Source organism: Chiloscyllium plagiosum, unplaced genomic scaffold (assembly GCF_037043375.1).
Source record: "Chiloscyllium plagiosum isolate Xiang-an unplaced genomic scaffold, Cpla_swu_hap1 HiC_scaffold_10, whole genome shotgun sequence".
NCBI lineage: Eukaryota > Metazoa > Chordata > Chondrichthyes > Orectolobiformes > Hemiscylliidae > Chiloscyllium > Chiloscyllium plagiosum.
The window spans coordinates 106,160,931-106,180,334 of record NW_028270148.1 but is presented as its reverse complement, the minus strand read 5'-3'; the positions used below and the strand labels follow the sequence as shown (position 1 = coordinate 106,180,334).

At 36.8% G+C, this 19,404-nt stretch overlaps 1 protein-coding gene across 3 annotated transcripts in view; it reads left to right on the top strand.

Moving 5' to 3' along the window:
- gpcpd1 (glycerophosphocholine phosphodiesterase 1) overlaps window positions 1-19,404 on the top strand; it is a 73,892-nt gene that overhangs the window by 12,183 nt on the left and 42,305 nt on the right. Inside the window, exons 2-8 of one of the 3 annotated variants that reach the window (XM_043696566.2) lie at window positions 6-76; window positions 4,143-4,254; window positions 4,822-4,911; window positions 8,809-8,899; window positions 9,723-9,807; window positions 12,246-12,321; window positions 16,627-16,668. In XM_043696566.2, coding sequence (XP_043552501.2) covers window positions 4,863-4,911; window positions 8,809-8,899; window positions 9,723-9,807; window positions 12,246-12,321; window positions 16,627-16,668 — 343 coding nt within the window. In that variant the 5' untranslated portion in view covers window positions 6-76; window positions 4,143-4,254; window positions 4,822-4,862. Of the gene's footprint in view, window positions 1-5; window positions 77-4,142; window positions 4,255-4,821; window positions 4,912-8,808; window positions 8,900-9,722; window positions 9,808-12,245; window positions 12,322-16,626; window positions 16,669-19,404 lie in introns of those variants that run through there. The other 2 variants (XM_043696567.2, XM_043696568.2) reach the window with 2 other exon arrangements.

Below are 19,404 nucleotides of genomic sequence, written 5' to 3'. Positions count from 1 at the left end.
TATAGGCCTGGAGGTTTAAGAGCTATAAGCGGCGACAACAAACCAGCATGACATTGCAGAGGTCCATCTGTGTGCAGTAAGTGCTAAATGTTTATATATACTGCACAATTGCAAAGAATATTTTGTTTCTTTTAAACTATAGTTAGACTGCAACTATTGATGTTTCAGCCAAGAAATACCATGTTTACACTGCCTGGCTGAAACTTCATCTGCCAAATGAGTCATTTCTGCATGATTGTTTGCATATGCCCTTGAACTCCTCCAACAGAAGTTACTTTGCAAATGTTTAGATCAACTTTGCATCCCTTACCTCCAGGCCTTTCAGCTCCTCCAAGTGATTATGAGGGATGTTGAAATGGAATGACAAATGAGCAATGACTGCTCCTGACTCTTTAATGGGTAAAAATAATGTAACCTTGTCCTGCCCTGTCATTCAGTTTGGGCCTCTTGTCAATGCTGCACTTAAGAAGCAGTGTACTTTAATTACCACTGCAAAGTTAAGTCATCACATAGTGAGTAGGGAACTTTCCTAATCTGGGGAGTTTCATTTCATTTTTCTCTGGTTGCTCACCGTAATTTGTTTGGAACTTAAATTATTGTGAAATGTTGGAATTGGTCTGATGACTTATAACATGACTTATCTTGCAACGGGCAGCAGGCGTGAGTAAATTCAAAGTTTGCAGTTTTTCTCTATTATATTGGAATCACTGTTTGGATTAAAGATTAATACTGACTAAATTACAATGCAAAGTTGCCAGATTTGCAGCTCCAACTTAATTTTTTAAAAGAACTTTGTTAATATGCAAAAGTGTTGAATTCCTGTGCTAACATTATCTTTTGCCTACTTGCCGGTATAATTTGAATAAGGCTGTTGCTGCTGGTGTAATTAATAAAATAATTTTAAAAATATATATATAGGCTACGACAGGCAAATCTATCTTTTAAGCCTGCAAAAATCCTCCCAAAATTGGGGGTCAGCGTATGCACAAAGCCAAGTGAACAATGGTGAACTACACATTGGTTTTGGCAGTCAACATTTTGAGTATGTAAAACAAAATTATTTAATGGAATTTAAGTGATGACTGGTTCATTCCAAAATGGGGCTACACAAATGAACGGTTGATCTAAAATATTTGCTGGTTTCAAGGTTTAGTTTACTGTGTATATATTGTTACGACACAGGGTAAAACCTTCTGCTAATTTACAGCAGAGACACCGAAAAGCTCACCTCGTACTGTAATCTGTTAAATTTCATGTGGCAAAGAACAACCCAAATATTATTCTTTAAGTCCAAAAGAGAACATTAGACAACAACTATTTACGACTACTTTCTCTCAAACCTATTTTTTACCCCTCCGTCTACAATACTGGTCCAATTTTTTAAAAATCACATTTCAAAACCAGCCAGCTGGGTAGGTTTTTCTCTGTAGATTTTCCTAGGTCATCTATTCTTCAGTCTTCTGCACAAATTTCTTACAGACAGGTACCTTTCAGAGAGCTATTCTGCTAGCAATCAGTTGGTGGTGTTCTCCCCAACTGTTGAAAATACCTGATTTTATATACCCCAAAACATTGGACCGTCTCATTTGGTTTGATGTCATCAAATTCGATTGGACTTTGCTATCTTGGGGCCAAATTTGAATTTATTGTATACCATGGCAACGCAGCTCCAGCTATTTGTTTCACAACCAGTTGTTACATTTTTAAATTGTTCAGCACACTCGTGCTTTCAGTCAATCCTTGACAGGTTTCACTCTCTTAAAGGTACAGTAAATACCTGTACTTCATAAAAATATGCATGGCATTTGTGTTCATTCCATCTATTTGAGGTCTTATTCCAAAATGTGTCTCAAAAGCACAAGAGTTATGAGCAGGTGTAGGCCATTTGGTCCACTGAGTCTGTTCTGCAATTAGATAATATGTAGCTAATCTGATACTGTCCTCAACTCTATGTTGCTGATCATTCCTCATAACTCCTTTTAGATTAGTCAACAAATTACATGGGCTTGTGAATCTCTTGAAGAAAAAATAAATTGTCACCAGTGTTTTAAATGGTAAATCCTATATTTTTAAGCTGTGTCTGTTAGATCTAAACTTCCCGACAAGGGTAAGCATCCTCTCAGAATTCACCTTGTCGAGTCCTTACCTATCTTTCAATAAAATCATCTCTTTCTTCCAAATTCCAGTTGGATACAGCTGAAGTTTTCCTCATGAAATCATTTCATTGTCCCAGGAATTAGATGAGTAAGCTTTCTCTAAATTGCTTTTGATGCAACAGTTTTAGGATACCAAAATCTCATAAAGTACTCCAAATGTGGTCTGGTTAAAGGCTATGTACAGTTGTAGCAAGATTTTTCTGCTTATATATTTCATCCCCACCATAATTCCTTTTGCTTACCTAACCACCTATTACATACACATCTTGTGGCTCCAAGAGGAGGTCAGGCTAAGTATACTATAGTGAGTAACTCGCTTGATTCCCAAAACCTGTTCACCATCCACAAGGCACAAGTCAGGAGTTTGATAGAATATTCCCTGCTTGCCTGCATTAGTGCAATTCCAACAACACTGAAAGAACTTAACACCCCGCAGAACAAAGCAGCCTGTTGATTGGCACCATATCTACAAGCATCCACTCCTTCCACTACTGCTCAGTAGCAAGTATGTACTATCTACAAGATGCACTGCAGAAATTCTTCAACGATTCTTAAATAACACCTTGCATGTCCACAACCATTTACCACCTGTCTCCTGCCCTCGTTCTTCTAGATGGAGCACCGTATCCTCCAAGTTTCCTCCCGAGCCATTCACCATTCTGACTTGGAGACATACTCTTTCACTGTTTCTGGCTCAAAATCCAGGGATTTCCTCCCTGACTGCATTGTGTGTCAACCTACATCACATGGACTCCAATGGTTCAAGAAAGCAGCTTATCACCATCTTCTTAAGAATAACTAGGGACAGGCAATAAATATTGGTCAGCAATGCCCAGAAGTGAACAAAGAAAGCCTTTTGTGATTCATGTACTAGATCCTTCCAGTATAGAATTCTTGCCATTCAAATAATATACTAGTCGCCAAAGTCGCCAAGTTCAAAGATTCCTATTTATGCTTCATTCTACAGTTTCTTTGATCACTCATTTAGAGAATTTTAAAAAAGGAATTTAAACAGGTTATGTCCTCATGATAACTTCATTCCCTACCCATTATTGTGTCATCACTAAATTCCAATTCCAAAATTGGTACTTTCATTCAAGTTGATGATATATAGTAAAGGTCCTAACATTGAATCTTTACTTCAGGATATCAAGGCACTGGCTGGTCCCTTCTTCTTTTGACCTTAAAAGTATTTTTTTTCAATTCTTGTATCAGTTTTTCACTAGCAACAATTACTCCTGCTAGAGCAGTTACTTGACAGATTAGTCAATGTTATAACTTTTACCTATGATTCATACTTCATTCTTTTCACTGGGCAACCTATTTCTGTTTTCCACTTGCCATGCATTCTGAGAATGTAATGTAATCTCCCGAGTGTTATCTTCACAACCCATATCACCTGTTAATCCCATGTATTGACTTACGATGTAAGATGAGTAATACAGGGAATTCTGGAGTGAAAAAATGAAGCTGACTACTAATACAAGGATTGCATTTAGCTGAAAAGTGCAAGAGCCCTATTTGCCCATGACTATCTCTGAAATCTGAGTTCTGAGGAAAGATCACCTCAGCATTAACTTTGATTTCTCATCACAGATGTTGGTGCACATGCTGATCCTTTCCAGCAACTTCTGTTTGCACTGCAAAGATCTCTGTTGGACTGTGTCCACCATCAGACAAAAAGGATTTAAAATGGTTTTACAACTGTTAGCATCCATCTAAACTCTGGAGGAGTCATTGCTGCTTTGGAGTACACAACCCCAAACTCTCTTTGAGTTTGTAGCCCATAGTTTGAGAAGCTCTGGTCTGCTGTAACCTAAAGCTCAAGAACTGTATTGCAATGCATTAAAATGCAAGTATGGAAAGACAGAAATATCTCTCTGGTCACTGCCATTTGCATTACAGCAACCAAATACCATTTCAGTACTTCGATATCTGCCTATCTCAATTTGGCAATGACATTAGAATGCATTATCTTTTGTGCAGGTGGTGGTACTTTACTGCAGTTTGAATCGCAACTTCACACAGATTGTGGTTACGTTGCAAATTTGAAGTTGTATTTCCTCAGCTGTAGTAACCAAAAAGCTGAAATTGCTTTGTAAGTATCTCCAAACATTTGAGTCGATGCACTGGCTGTTGGATTTGTAAAGGCTGTTACAGTTTTGCTATTGCAGCCGAAATTGCATGGAAGTTTTCTTTTACATGCTTGCTGAGGTGATGTATCAGAACTTCTGAAGTTTAATTCTTCAAAAATTGTGGACAATTTCAACAAGGGGTGTATTATTTCTTGATTTGAGAAAGATAAATTGTCAATTGACTGGTATTGTATTGCTTTGCTTGACTAGAGAGCTCTTAAATCCTAAAGCATCATTTAAGCTACTGCTATGCTATTTATGAGTGTGGCTTACTGTGGGAGAAATCTTACTCTGTTTGACACCTTTCCCAGTAGCACAGCTGAGAGCAAAGTTCAAAGCTGTGGCAACCTGGAATGGACTTTGAATGTTTCAGTAGAGGATTTTATCATGAAATATGTTGGGTTCTAGTGCCTTTTTATAAAAATCGTAAATTACTGCAGTAGTTCATTTGTATTTGTTACTGCAGAATGTACACTGTTTCATATGTTTAATACAATTAAACAATTAAATGAATTTGTGTTTTACTCTAGGTAACGTCAGCCATTCAATAAGAGCTTCATCGTTGGCAATCATGTTCACTTCACAGGTCACTTTCAAAATAAAAGGACGTACACTTCCAGGTATTCATAAATATATATATATATAGTGAATATTTCACAGCAACTGTACAACTCCTGAATGAAATCTCAATTGGCAATGCTGGCCTTCATCACAAAGGGAATACATGCTATATTCCCAATTATTTCTAGTTCAGTTTGGGGCAAAGTTTATTTCAGTTTTTTGTGAGCAGTTTAATCTTGAATTAGTATGACCAGTTTGTATGAAGGGAGTTACACAACAGTCTTGTTGGGTGGAGATGTATACTTGTGAATCATAGGGAACTAAGTACTGGTAAATGGTTCCCCTGCATAATCTGGTACAGGCCAATTATTTGTCCTATGAAATTCTGAGTCAACTTTTCCTATAAATAATCGTAATAAAAAGTTTTTTTTTCCCTTAGTTTGAGTATGGCTATTTTTGATTATTTTCCACCTTTTTCTTTAAGCGCATGAGTACTTTCTTTATAGGATAAATCATTGCCCATGTTTGTTTTAACAGCCAGTACTTTTGTGTTTGCATTGTCAGACATCAGGGCAGCATGGTGGCTCAGTCATCAGCACTACTGTCTCACAGCACCAAAGACTTTAGTTCGATTCCACCCTTGGGTGACTGTCTGTCTGACTGGAGTTTGCATATTCTCCCCGTTTCTGCATGGGTTTCCTCCAAGTGGTCGGGTTTTCTCCCACAACCCAAAGATGTGCATGCTAGGTAGATTGGCTATGCTAAATTGCCCTTAGTATTGAGGGAGTGACACTGCCATGGGGAATGCAGGGCCATAGGAATGGCATGGATCTGAGTGAGATGCTCTTCAGAGGGTCAGTGTAGCTGAATGGCCTGCTTTCATGTTGTCAGGATTCTATGTCAAATTCCTGTTCTGTGTCTAAACAATGGTACTTCTTTTATTTTTGTTTGTTGATTGAGTTCTTAAATTGTGTATTGCAAGTGTGGATGTTTAATAATGACTGCAGTTGTATGAAGCGACCGAATTCAATGCATTTGATTATTAACAGCCCAAATTGCTGCTGCATCAGTTTTTCAATCAGTGAGCATAGCCAATGGGAGTAGTCTCCACACAAATAACATTTTATCACTGGCATGCTTTTATGAATATCTTGCAAAATGTACTGCCCATAATTTGAGTGAAGTTCTTTTCTGTTTTGCAATGCTATTTTTCAAAAGGCTTTTACACGTATTGAATCCAACACTTTGCACGAGTTGATTTTTGACAGCCGCAACATTTGATGCTCTGTGCTAACTATTTGCATCGTTCTTAGAATATGCAATAAATACCAAGCAGTAGTTCAACTTGCGAGATGTGTATCCAACTTTTTTTAAAAATTATCAATTGAAAACAAAAATCAGATGGTTTATACCTTGCATAATCAACAAAAAGTCTGTTGTTTAGACAGTCCAACAATATTCTGATATTACCCACTTCTGGAAGTTAAATCTGTTCCATTGTCTCTTAAGATTGCTGTGTGCCTTCTGAAATAGAATTTCTACATATAATCTCGTAAATAGATCATTTGCTCACGTATGAACAGCAACTCCCAACAAAATCACATTGGCATCATTTAAGTTGTTGCATTGACTCAGAATTCAGTTTCCTTCTAGTTTTAAATGAAATTTGATTATATACAAATTGAGGGTCAAATATAAGCATACTTGACTTTTTTTAAAGTAGTAAATATCCTTAATAGTCAAATCATTTTAAAATATTTTTCCTTGAATGTTTCAAAAATAGCTAACAACTTGAACAATGGAAGAGATGTAATACAGGTAGTTCTGGGATAAAGTGCAATTCATCACTATTTGGCTATAATGTCGCTGAAGAATTGAACCCTTACCTCTGTTGGCAATAGTGTGATTTCAGTGGGGTTCGGTTCGCATGCTTCATTCTGCACATGCGCTGAAGCACGCGCTGAAATCTCTGCGCCATTCTGTGCATGTGCCAGTGTCCATGCATGCATGACGTTGGTGCCAGTCTTCATAGCATTCTGCACAAATGCACGATGTCCACACCGAAGTCTCTGTGCGATTCTGCGCAGATGTCAGCTGCTGACAGAGCAGCTTTCAATGAGAGGTACTGTACAGAGAGCAACTTTGTTGCGTTTTATTAAATGTAGTGCTTTAAATTTACTTTTGTTTCGTTAATAAAAATGATTTAAACCTTCATTCAGGCTGTGCTATACTTTGCATTAGACTTCTGGATGATTTTTGAGCGATCATGAGTGATATTTTTTGCTTGTCTGCCCCAACTCCACTTTTCCCCTAGCCCCCATTGTTTCTATTAAGCGAGATTTTGCTGGAACACAACTATGGTGTTACAGGAGAATTATCTGTAATCCAATTACACTGATATTGATTTGTGGGGAAGTTCAAAATCTGTTATTTTAATTTGTAGATTTGTTACAAGTATTGCTACTGGTTAAATAGTATCCAAGAAATTTTCTTTCATCACCATTTATATGTCGTCAGGTTATGCCACTTGGTCTTTCACTGTTGAATTTCCACTGACTGGAAAAATTGAATACATTGAAGATTTTAAAATAATTTTAAACTTCTAGTTTAAAGTATTCCTAACATGGTCTCCTCTGCATCAAATAGTTTGTAAAATAATTAGCACATTGTCTTTTAAATTTAATGTCTCATGCATTTATAACTCTGCCAATGATCTATCTACGGTCAATGGTGTTCTCACCAGCAAGAGTTTTAGTCCTCTTACAATGTCCCATCTGCCCTGATGGCTTACTGATTCTTGTTTGTTCTTGAGTAACTGTCTCCTGCAGATCAGTAGCATTCTTTTTTGTTTTTGCAGTGCTCAATAATTAGCTTAAAATAAACTGCCAATGCTCAACAGAATATCCTTTGTGTAATGAACTCCAGCAAAAAGAAATTATAAGCACTAGAGAATGCAGGCCTGCTAACCGATTTTGGCTTCTTAGAAGGTGCCAAGTTATTCATTCTTTAGGGTTTAGGCAGGCTGACGGAAATTTTCTGGGGCAGTTTAAAACATTCGACCAAAATATTTATGAGCAACTTAAATATGGGTATAATTTGTTGGATTACAGAAAGAAAATCAGGCTTGGAAATTCTGGGTTTTAATGCAATTACCTCAAGTCAAAGAAAAGAAAGCATGGGACACTTTGGGTTATTATGAAACTTCAGAAGATCATTAAGTTGCTATTTTACCATCATTTGGTGGTTTAACTAAGAAATTGATAATAGCCATGTTGGAATTTGCAAAGTTCACTTCATGTATATCTCATTCAACAACTTCAGACACAAATCTCTAAACTGTTTGACATCAGACTGATCCAAAGGGGGAAGGAATTGCAGTGCCATGTTTTAAGTTGTTTCTTCAGGCATAGATAATGACTGCGTGACCATCGGGAGCAACACAAGTACGACATAACTGGTTTCTTTCTGGGGCCATCCGCTCAGTGCTGTGGTTATTTCTTTAGTGGCAATACCTGTAATAATATAGAAATAGATGAGAAATAAATAATTTTATGCAGAGTTCTTTCATACAAAGTTTGATGCCACAGTTCTAATCCTCCCTGCAATTCTGGATGGTACACAGTGGATTTGAATTATTCAATCCCTCAGCTATCCATAGTTTCCCTGAATAATTTTGATGTAAAATCTGACCCTTGATCTGTTTGTATCTCTGTGGGTAGTCTGGATCTAGTGAAAATTTTGAGTAACTCTTCTATAATCCTTCAAAGTGTGATTAGTTCCACTTGACCAAACATAGCATAAGGCAATCAATTGTACCTCGGCTATTGAGTTACTCATAATAAGCATCTAAGTTTACAATGAGTATTTATTACAAAATCTATATATTTGTTTATTTAACCTATTAATATTTTGTGTGCCTGACTACTGTTCAAGTTTTTTTTCCCTTTGTACCTTAGGTGAAGTATTTGCAGTATGTGGAAGTTCACCTGCACTTGGCAATTGGTATCCTCAGAAAGCAGTGCTTCTGGAACCAGATGAAAACGACAGGTAAATGAATGTAAGAGAGGATAAATTCTCGCTGAGTAAAACGGTCACATTTGTGGCATCCCTTTCTGAGAAAGGGCCACTAGACTCGAAACATTGACTCTAATTTCTCTCCAAAGTCCTGCTGAGCTTCTCCAGCTCTTTGTTTCAGATTTGTGGCATGTCTAGTTGGAATTCAATTATTTAAATTTATTTAGTCTGCCAGTTAACATGTATTTGTTTCTTGTCTTTTTTCCTCCTGTTTTTTTTTTCTTTCATTTTCTGAAGGTGATCAACAGAATCTGTAGACTTGGTTTGCCTGTCAGGTTTTGCAGTGGATGTTCGGTTTCTTTCCTCATTTCAATCGAAAACATTTGGAGTTGAGATGAAAATCTCTGTTTCAAGAAATACCTTTAAGCAATGTTGAAAAGGGATTTGTTTGATGGTCAAGTGTTACCACTCTAATATTTGCCACTGGCCTTTGACAGTTAAAGAATAGTTCTGCTCAGTTCGTGTTAATTGGACTTTGACTCCAGGTTAGCTCTAATTCTGGGAGGCCAGTTCCCTCATGAAATTCTTTGACTTCTATATCTGGGCCAATTATGTCTGATCACCAAGTTCTTTATTCGCTATAAGCTAGCAAGTAAATGTGTTTCACTGATAGCTTGGGCGATAGTTTTTTTAAAAATCCATTTTATCTTCAGCTTTGTATTCCCTTTTGGTTCACAGTGATCATTAACTGTTCTCATGTATTAAAGGCTCTAACTATTTAGTTTGTGTCAAAATGCAACTAAAAATGACCATCTTAATTGGATGTTTCTACGATTTTGCCATTTTTTGTCTGCAGCCTAACGTGGAGGGCGACTGTTTTTCTCCCTGGAGCCACCCTTGTCAAATATCGCTACTTCAAATGTTATGTCCTGGAGCCCAAGGTAAGACTTGTTTTTGGGATATGACTACATCATTTGTTTAATATTTGGGTTTTGGAGGATCCTGCTGTGGAATCTGGTGGATGAATTGCTTTCAGGTTCTTGTTGTATAAGCACATTTAGAATTTATTGATAAATGTACATTTACAAGAAAAATGCAATGAAAAGTGTTATACTAGGAGATGGGTGCAGTCTGGCCTTTTTTCTTTCCCTTCTCCTGCAGAAAGGACAGCTGACTGTCCTGCTGATGTTTGTTGTCATACACAAATGAATGCTAATTCTACAGGGTAAGGGAGAGAAAATGGTAAAGAAAAGACATAACTTTTCTGGCTTAAAAATTTGTCTTAGTAAGAATTCTTAATCTCAGCTATATAATGGATGAATTTGTAATGTTAGCTGATATCTTGCTTCTTCTGGTTAAGGCTAAAATAAATCGTGGGTTAACTGGTTGAGGTAGAGTAGTGTGTTACTGTACGTTCCATTCTGTTCTGCATCAACACCTTCACTCTGAGTGCATGTTAATAAAGACTTTCCTGCAGTAACTGCATAGATTAGACCCATGTCCCTTTCCATCCTTTTGCATTATCTTTTAAATGCGGGTTTCTTAATGCTGGCTCACTTTAGCAGCAGTGAATAATCTGTTGCAGCATCTTACTTTTCTTTCAATTGGCAATTGATTAGCATCTTTGGAGGTTTATCATCATTAGATTCCTTTTTAACAAACAGCCTGTTGCAATTTTTTAAAATCTTAATAGGTTTCATTCTTAAGATTGAGTGGCTTCAGTTTTAACTTAACTGGACTTCCTCAAAATTCATTAAAAATTGGGTATATTAAAAACTGAAAATTTAAATCAATTGCTATCCTAACTGAACTATATAATACAAATGAACTGAAATTGAAGTAAAGGAAATTTAAACTGTTTCAGTGTTGCCACTAGGATTTCTGTAAAGCATTTAATGGGTGTGTGGACTTCTTGTTTTAATTGATTGATTGTGTCTGGAAAGAGCATTTTGAGCCATATAACATCAAGGCATTGGCGATTATAGGTTTCTTGTTGATAATGGTGATTAAAAACTTGAGCTGAATGTGAGATATCAGTGTTGGCTTGAGTTGAAACTTGTTTTTGAAATGGATATTGATACTGTTGTAGTAGGTCGACCTATTGGCAGCACTGATTTTAATTTTACCTATTTTGTTCAGACAAAACTGAAATATCCCATTTTTTAAAAAAAAGAAATTGTGTGTATGTGGCCATTTCAATTATTTTTTTAAAATTGTATTGGTCGTATTGACTATTGGATGCACAAACAGGCCCTGATTCCTAAGTAAATGAAATAGATCTTTATGTAATTTTTATCATTTTACCAAATTTGTTTGTATTTAAAATTTGTAATGGATATAGTATTGCTTCAAGAAGAATACATATGATATTTAAGGCTTGCTTATGTTAATTTTTTTCTTGATTTTTTTTTGTGCTCCTAGAACTTTCTAAGTTCTAACAAGGGGACACTTTCAATTTTCAGTGCCAAACTGTAGTATCACGTACTTTGTCGAATATTGCTTTTTCCCCATTTCCCACACCTGTCATTATTTTTCTCCTTGCTAGCAAAACCAGAAATGGAGTTTTTGTGCTGGGGCCCATGCATTTAAACTGTACTGAGTCTGCCCAGTTATTTCATGCAGATGCTTAAGAGTTAGAGGGTGGGGATTTGTCTCATTGTTCTCTGCTGGAATGAAAGTTCTGATTCCCTATGCTATCTTGATCCTTTAAGTAACTTTAAGAAGAGTACTATATTGTTATTTTAGCAATCATAATATTTCTGTAGTTCACCAATTTTTTGATGTAATGGCAGAATAATTACTAGTAATGTTGAAGAATGAGTCTAAGCTGCAATTTGTAATTGTATGTATGGTGCATGTATGCTGATTTACATAAATAACTAATCCATTTATTTCCTATGCAGGTCTTGCCGGGCTATGCACCTCCTGCAGACCTGGCAGCCTGTTTCTATGCATCTGCCAGTACAGCTGTTCTGTCAGACAGCCAGTTGGAAGCTCATGACAATAACCTGGCAATAGCAATCCTACCAACTTTTCTCTCCTCTGTAGGGAATTGATGGGACCTGTGACAGGAATGTTGAGATTGGAACTCTTCAGTAAGAAGTTCAAATCTGCATCTCTTGTGCGGTGTCACCTGTTGGTGCTCTGATATGCTGTTATTAAGATGTACTGTGGTTAACCCAGTTTAAATATTGGTTATTATCCTCAGTACTTGTAGCTTCAGACAATCATGTTATTACATAAAAAGCACATTATGAAAAAGTTGTAAACACTTTCCCAGAAGTGATTAAAACTTATCTCTTGTCCTCTGAGCTTGAATTTTCTTCTAGTCCTTTTGCATTATGATAAAGGGCTTTAATCTTTTTATCACTTGACTCAGAACCCTGCTGATCTTCGGCAAGTGCTAGTCAACAAGTGGGAGACTCATCCTCATCCACGATCATTTAATCCGTCGGGTATGTCACTACAGTGTATTGAGTTTCTGTTATCTGCCAGATTGGCAATAGCAGAGCTACATGTGATAAAATTAAGCATCTAACAATAATCATTTAATTTTCAATTTGAGATATATTACTTAACACCAATATTTGCTCCCACATTATATTTCTGACTTTTTATGAACCAAACATCTGTCATGTTGGACAGGAATATATCAGTAGCACTTCTAAACAGTCGTGTATTCCTCCCTCACACCTTTGCATATTTGTATACCTTTATGGTTAATCTCTTGATCTGTATTTGGGATGCTCTGAACTTAAGTTTCGTTCAGAGTTATCATTTAAAATACGTCACAGAAGCTGTTTTGCATCAAGGTTATTTTGTTGATTCTGCACAATACTTTAGATTGACATAGATTTCAAAGTTTTGAAAAGTTATTTAGCGTAAACTATTACACCAACTAATTTAAAATTTATTTTTCCCTCTCTGTCTTCTGGCTGTCTTGGCACCATTCCTCATAAATGAGGTTGGACAGATGGTCGACAGTTTGCTGTCATACTGACCACAGGGACGTATAAACCTATGTACAGTGTAATCTGTTATTGTTTAAATCTTATTGATTACACAAGCACCTACATTACCACCTCTTTGGTGAAAAGCTGCTGCATTTTATTTGATACTCTTTGTCCATTGGTATTTGGAGAGAGAGAGTTTGGGTGCAGATTTGCTTTTTCCCATGTTGAACCATTAATCAGCTTTAATCCCTGGACCACCCAAAAATTTGAACATTTCCAAAAGAATTTAAATGCCACAGTGGTACCATTTTTATTACCAAAGCTGAATAAAGCTTTCTTAGAGAATGCTACAATTGTAACATCAAAATTACAGTCTACTTCAAATTTATGTTGCTACAATGCAAATCATGTATTCGTAGCAATTCACATTGATAGACAATGTATTCCTGCACTGTTTTGACTGGACAAGTATTTAAAATGTGCAATTGTATGTGGCTTTGGTGGGTTAAAAACTTCACTATGCCGCATTTGCACTGATATTTATGGAAACAGTTAGTCTCTTTTTAAACATGCATAAATCTTAGCTTGTACCAATTTTTGTTGACAATGTCATTGTTTGCCCCAGATAGTTTTCTAAATTTATAAACATAAATTTATTTTACTATGAAATTTGTCCCAGTTGCAAGTAACTTTATCTTAAATAATCATGTCAAGAGTTGTTTTCTATTGAGTATTCTATATATGTAATTCTCAGTGGAGATTTAGATTTCTTCAAAGTACAATGTTTGTTTTTGTTTTGTAAGTATCTCTTAAAGTATTTTTCCACTTCTTGACCCCTTGTGGTGAGCCTTTAGCTCCATTGCATCATTGAGACCAATTTGATAAGCTACAGGGAAGCATCCAGTCTTCTCAAGGTTGAGTAAAAAAAGTTGCAGTATTGATATGCTAAGGAATGCAATGTGCCTGTTCCTGCCTGACAGTCCAGAAAACAGCACAGTGCTGTTTCAGTGTGCAGCACCACAGCTGTGCTTTTCCCCCTAAAAACCTGAAGCACATGAGCTGTTTCCCTGTGTGCTGCCGCTGAGTGTGCTATCTTGCACCTAATTTGCCATTAGTTTTTTTTAAGGTTTGCTTTAAGTACAGAAGAAGAAATCAATTAAAACATCTCAGACCTATAAATCGAGAAGAATTGAATTAAATTGCAGGTGAGTACAATATTTAGAAGCAGGGTGTATAAACGCCAAAAAGTCACCATCTGGACAGGCAACAAAAGGTAATAGCAGATTCTGAAGAAAAGTTTTTATGGAGATGCATACTGCACTAGATGCTCAGTTCTCCCAAGATGTCACTGCTGTAGTTGAGGCAGTAACATGTTTAGGTGCTTCAGGAAAATGGGGCACTTTGGGCCTGCCACAAGGTTTTCTGATATTGCTATAAGAAGGTAACTTTTCTATTCAAACCAGACTCCATTCAAGTTGTCGTCTGCAATTTGTGACTGATTCAATTTCTTAATTGAAGAAAAGTCACATTCCTCCCAGTACCTCATTAACCCGTTTATCTTTTTATTGATATTTGCAATGCAGTTGACAAAAGTGTACCTGTAGCATTGACACAATTGTCAATGTTGCAATTTTGTTAAAAGTGGGACTCAATCCTAGGATATTAGCCCTCTCTGTTGTGTCCTTGAATCAGTGACTCCTGCCACATCATCCTGGGTTCTGGTACTCATGGAAAGATAGAATTCAGAATTCCTTTTTGTATTACCTCCAGAATCTGTCTGATTGAAGTTGGTCTGTGGTTGCAAAGCAAACCCAGGGCCAGTATATCCAATTGAGACCATAAAATTGCATTAGCTCATACTTCTCATGCAGCATAGCTTTGGCACTCTGTCCAAGTGTCTGAAATGTAGTAAATCCCATATTTTGCACCTACTGTAAAGGCAGTTAACAGCTTTGAATATCAAATGTCTGTAGTCTGTTGAATGTCACTTAACAAATACAGTCAATAAAAACGTTCCAGGAAAATGGCACTTGGCTTCTGGAGTCTCAATGTTTATATTAAACCTAACTGTTCATGAAGAAAATGTTTGTGATGAAACTCTTCAATGATCCAAATTCTGATTGTGTACAGAGGTTCCCATGTATCTATTTACCTATTCCTTCGTGTGCAGACTACTTGCCTTTGCAATGTTGGAGTAAGCCATAAAGTAGGTTCAAATGGAAAAAGTGTTGTCATGCATGCACAAGAGTTCTGAAGGCCTTCTATCCAGATCCTAAAACTGGATATCCAAGAGCACAGGAAATAGGGAACTGGAGTTTCGCAAACGTTGCCATACAGTACCATCTGTCCGGCAACATGTAAATTCCAGAATGTCAAGTTGCAGCACAGACAAGACATTCAGCCCATTAGACCAATACTGGTGTATGTCAAACATCCCCCTATTCTCCTCTTATCTCATTGACATATTCTTTCCCCCATGTTTATTGAGGCTCCCCATAAAGGCATCAGTAAAGTAAAGGCTGTGTAGAGTGGGTTAATTGTCAGCACTCAAGTAATTTATTATTTGCAGTTTGTCATCAATGCTGTCTGTGGTTCCGATGTAATCCCCATGTAAAGATAAGGTTGATTAAAGGCCTCATTCTAAAGCCCTCACTATCCAAGCAATTACCAGATTGATTGTCACATGTAACTACATCTGCAGTGAGGGTCATTTAAAATGCTAGAACTCATGCCTGGTCAGATATATCCAGATAATGCTATTGAATGTCTAAGTTAAAGCAACTTGAATATTCTATCTGTTTAGTAGCTTCACGTTGGTTTCAAAATCAGTGCAGAGGCAAGGGACATAACTGTGAGAACATTCTTTAAAAGTAAGTAACTGTTCCCAGTCCAAAACAAGTTAAACAATAATGTAATGCAAACAGTTTCCATTACTTTTGCTGACATCTGTTAACGAAGACTCAAAGTACTAAAAGTGTGCTTTGGCTGGTCCCCTTTTTTGCCAAGGGGCATGTTGTGAGGAAGTTTACTTTGAACAAAATCAGGTTCAAATCTGCTGAAGTAGTTGCAGAATGAAGAAGGGTACGGAAGAAGTCTGTAATTACATTACTGTGGCCAGTGGAGCAATTCTTATCCCATTTTGTAAAAGAAATGTTTACGTTTCCCATGTTTTTGCTCTTATAGTGGCTGAAGTTGATTAGGTTCAAGATTGAGATGTCTTTTTGAATTGTAATAGAATTAAAATGGGGAGAGGGCAGAGAAGTGGTGTTCTGGACTATATTTGATCAACCAAATATTGAACAGCATGCAGGTTTGGGAAGTTGTGAGCCCAGCCCTCCTATTTCTTGTGTTCTTCGTTGAAACCTTTATGTAATTGTAATGTTAATTTGATGTATTGCTCTGATATTTATTTTCCTTATCATTAATTGATGTAGCTATTATTGTCCCCATCATTCTCCCTGAATTTCACTGGCTGGGGGTAATGAAAGACTTATTTTTTCCAGTTTTACAAATCTTGCTTACATTTTAAGGACTGGAAATGGCCTTCAGTGCTCAGTATGCTGCCCTGTAAGGGTGTTGAATAAAGTTTTCAACTTTAATTTTGAAGATAGGTCTGTGATTACAAAGCACTTCAATGTTTATATACTTAGTTTTTAAAAAATGCCTTTATATCAGGAAAATTCCTCTTTCTTTCAAATGAATTTTATCCAACTTTAAAACTGCCATACATTGTTTAATTTTAAACTGGGTAATGTCTCTACAGCAACAATTATTGACTTCTCCCAATACTTTATTTTTCTGTTCTAGAAGGAGAGTGCATTCTGAATGATGGATACTTTGGAATCCACAGTAAGTGTGCTGCATTATTTTTATTATTGTGAAATGTTAATGTGTGAAGACAACATCAAATTCAAGAGCAGTTCCAAAGAGGAGTCATATTGGACTTGAGAAATGAACATTTTCTTTGCACTGATGGTACCAGGCCTGTTAAGTTTTTGCACAGCACAATTGTTTCCAGCATCAGCAGTACTTTGTTTTTGTATACTGTAAAGTATAGTATCTTTTGCTTTACTTAAAAGTTGAATGAAGCATTATAAGTTCAGGAACATTATGCCATGTACTGCAGTGTGTATTTGACTAAAGTGAAACTCCAGTTCCCTATTTCCTGTGCTCTTGGATACCCAGTTTTCATAAGGCTAAAGTAGTAAACAGTGCCTCATGTAAGTCTGCCTATGTGTGAAATGTGTAAATTGCAAATTGCTTCCAACTCACAAGGTTCCTAAATTGCATTACCTTTTTAAATCTAACCTTGATAGCTGAAGTGCGATAAATATTCTAGATAGAACACACACCTATTGATAGAAGTGGATGTGATTTATTATTTGTACCAGTCAAACATCTGACATGCAGCACTTGGAAAGTCAGAACAAAGTGTGGATTTCAGATAAAGCTGAACCAGAGTGTGAAGATTCAGATCCGTATGTGTGCACAGCATTTAGTCCCAACTCTTAATGTCGTCCATTGTTGTTCTTGTGTTTCCATTAAAGTTTTTGTATCTAGCTTTGTAATGGAATCTGCACCTGTAAAATCTGGTGTAAAGTTATGGTGTGACACTCTCCTATTAATGATATGACATCTCCACTGTAGGAAAAAAAATTGCCTTCTGACCAATTTTGTGTGTGAATTCCAACATAAATGTTTAGTGACAAGGAAGCGTACACAAACTGAGGTATTGAACATTAATGAGACTTTTGGCTGTGGGATTTTAAAACTTCTGCCTTTAAAGTTTGTGAGAAAATTTGTAGCTCGGGTGCTCGTTGTTGTGGTCCTGTTCGCCGAGCTGGGAATTTGTGTTGCAGACGTTTCGTCCCCTGTCTAGGTGACATCCTCAGTGCTTGGGAGCCTCCTGTGAAGCGCTTCTGTGTTGTTTCCTCCAGCATTTATAGTGGTTTGTCTCTGCCGCTTTCGGTTGTCAGTTCCAGCTGTCCGCTGCAGTGGCCGGTATATTGGTTCCAGGTCGATGTGTTTGTTGATAGAATCTGGGGATGAGTGCCATGCCTCTAGGAATTCCCTGGCTGTTCTCTATTTGGTTTGTCCTATAATAGTAGTGTTGTTCCAGTCGAACTCATGTTGCCTGTCATCTGCATGTGTGGCTACTACTTCTGTCTTTAATTTATAGAAATCTTCAAACAAAAGTAAAGGATTCACTGACTCCAAGTGTAAGCTCACCACGGTTTATATATTTTTCCAAATGTTTGACTCTTTGAATAAATAGGTTGCTCGTGGTAGCACAAGTCAATCCAATCCAGTTCTCATTGAAAATAAACATGCGCAGCATGTATGAATGGACACAGTTAACTGGGTAGCAGTCTGAGCTGCAGACAGTTGTAGACCTGCCTTTAGTGATGTCAGAAATTTATTACAGAGTGGATTTGAAACTTGGGCTGCACTTTGTTTATCTCAACAACTTAAGTGGCAGCCTCGTGACCAATAGACTTGCATCAGCTTCAGTAGATATAATTAGATTCATTACCAGCTAACCTTTCTTCAGCTTGTGCCATCAACATAGGGTGGATGATGATTTCTGATTATAAGTTACTGCAATTTTATGTTGCTGTTTTGGTGGTGTCGAAGAATAGACATTCCCAAACCTGTATTTCCCCACACTATTATTTACTAAAGATTCATGATGATCTGGGTATAGTCGCGATTCCCTGCGATGAACTGCTGTGAATTTATCACCTACCACTTCGGTAGAGTAGCAGAATTTAGCATCTATTCTATGCAGTATTGGTAAAATTGAGTATACTTTTGAGATGCTAATGTGATTGACAATCCAAATGTTACATTTCATAAAATTTCTGATATATCCATCATTCATCTGTGAATAGGTTGCTTTCTCTTCCCATTATTTTGATTTGGTATTAGTTGGTGAGTGACATTTTGAACTGTGATGGTTATAAATCATGCTTTTTCTTTGTGTGTGCCTAGTACATTTATGCACACTTATTTTATATTTGACCAATATTAGTTAAACCATGCACCAGTCAAACAAGTGTGCTTTTAATCCATTTATTCATATTTCATTACGTAGATGAAATTGCATTAATGCTAATTTCATATACATGAAAGAATATGGGTATTGTAAATTTCTGGTCTGCTTAAGATATTTTGTCATGTCTTTACAATGTTTTTCAGTAACTGGATTTGTGCCCCTCTGAGGAGGTTATCTTCCAAGTCCAAAATGTAGTTTAGACTAACTCAGTGATGATACAATGACACCTCTTCTTATATGAGCAGAGTTCTATTAGTCTTCGTATTTCTAATCCTGTTGCACTGCAGTATTTTAGTGCATTAGGGTCAGCTATAAATTTTTAAAGCTGTTGTATCTTATCAGTAAATGAATGTACAAAATATTATTTATAGATTATCTCAAATTGATACAATTTCACCCAGTTCTGAAGAAGAGTCACCGGATCCAAAACGTTAACTCTGGTTTCTTTTCACAGATGCTGCCAGACTTGCTGAGCTTTTCCAGCAACTTCTGTTTTTGTTTCTGAGCTGCTAGTTCAGTTCAGTGTTTCT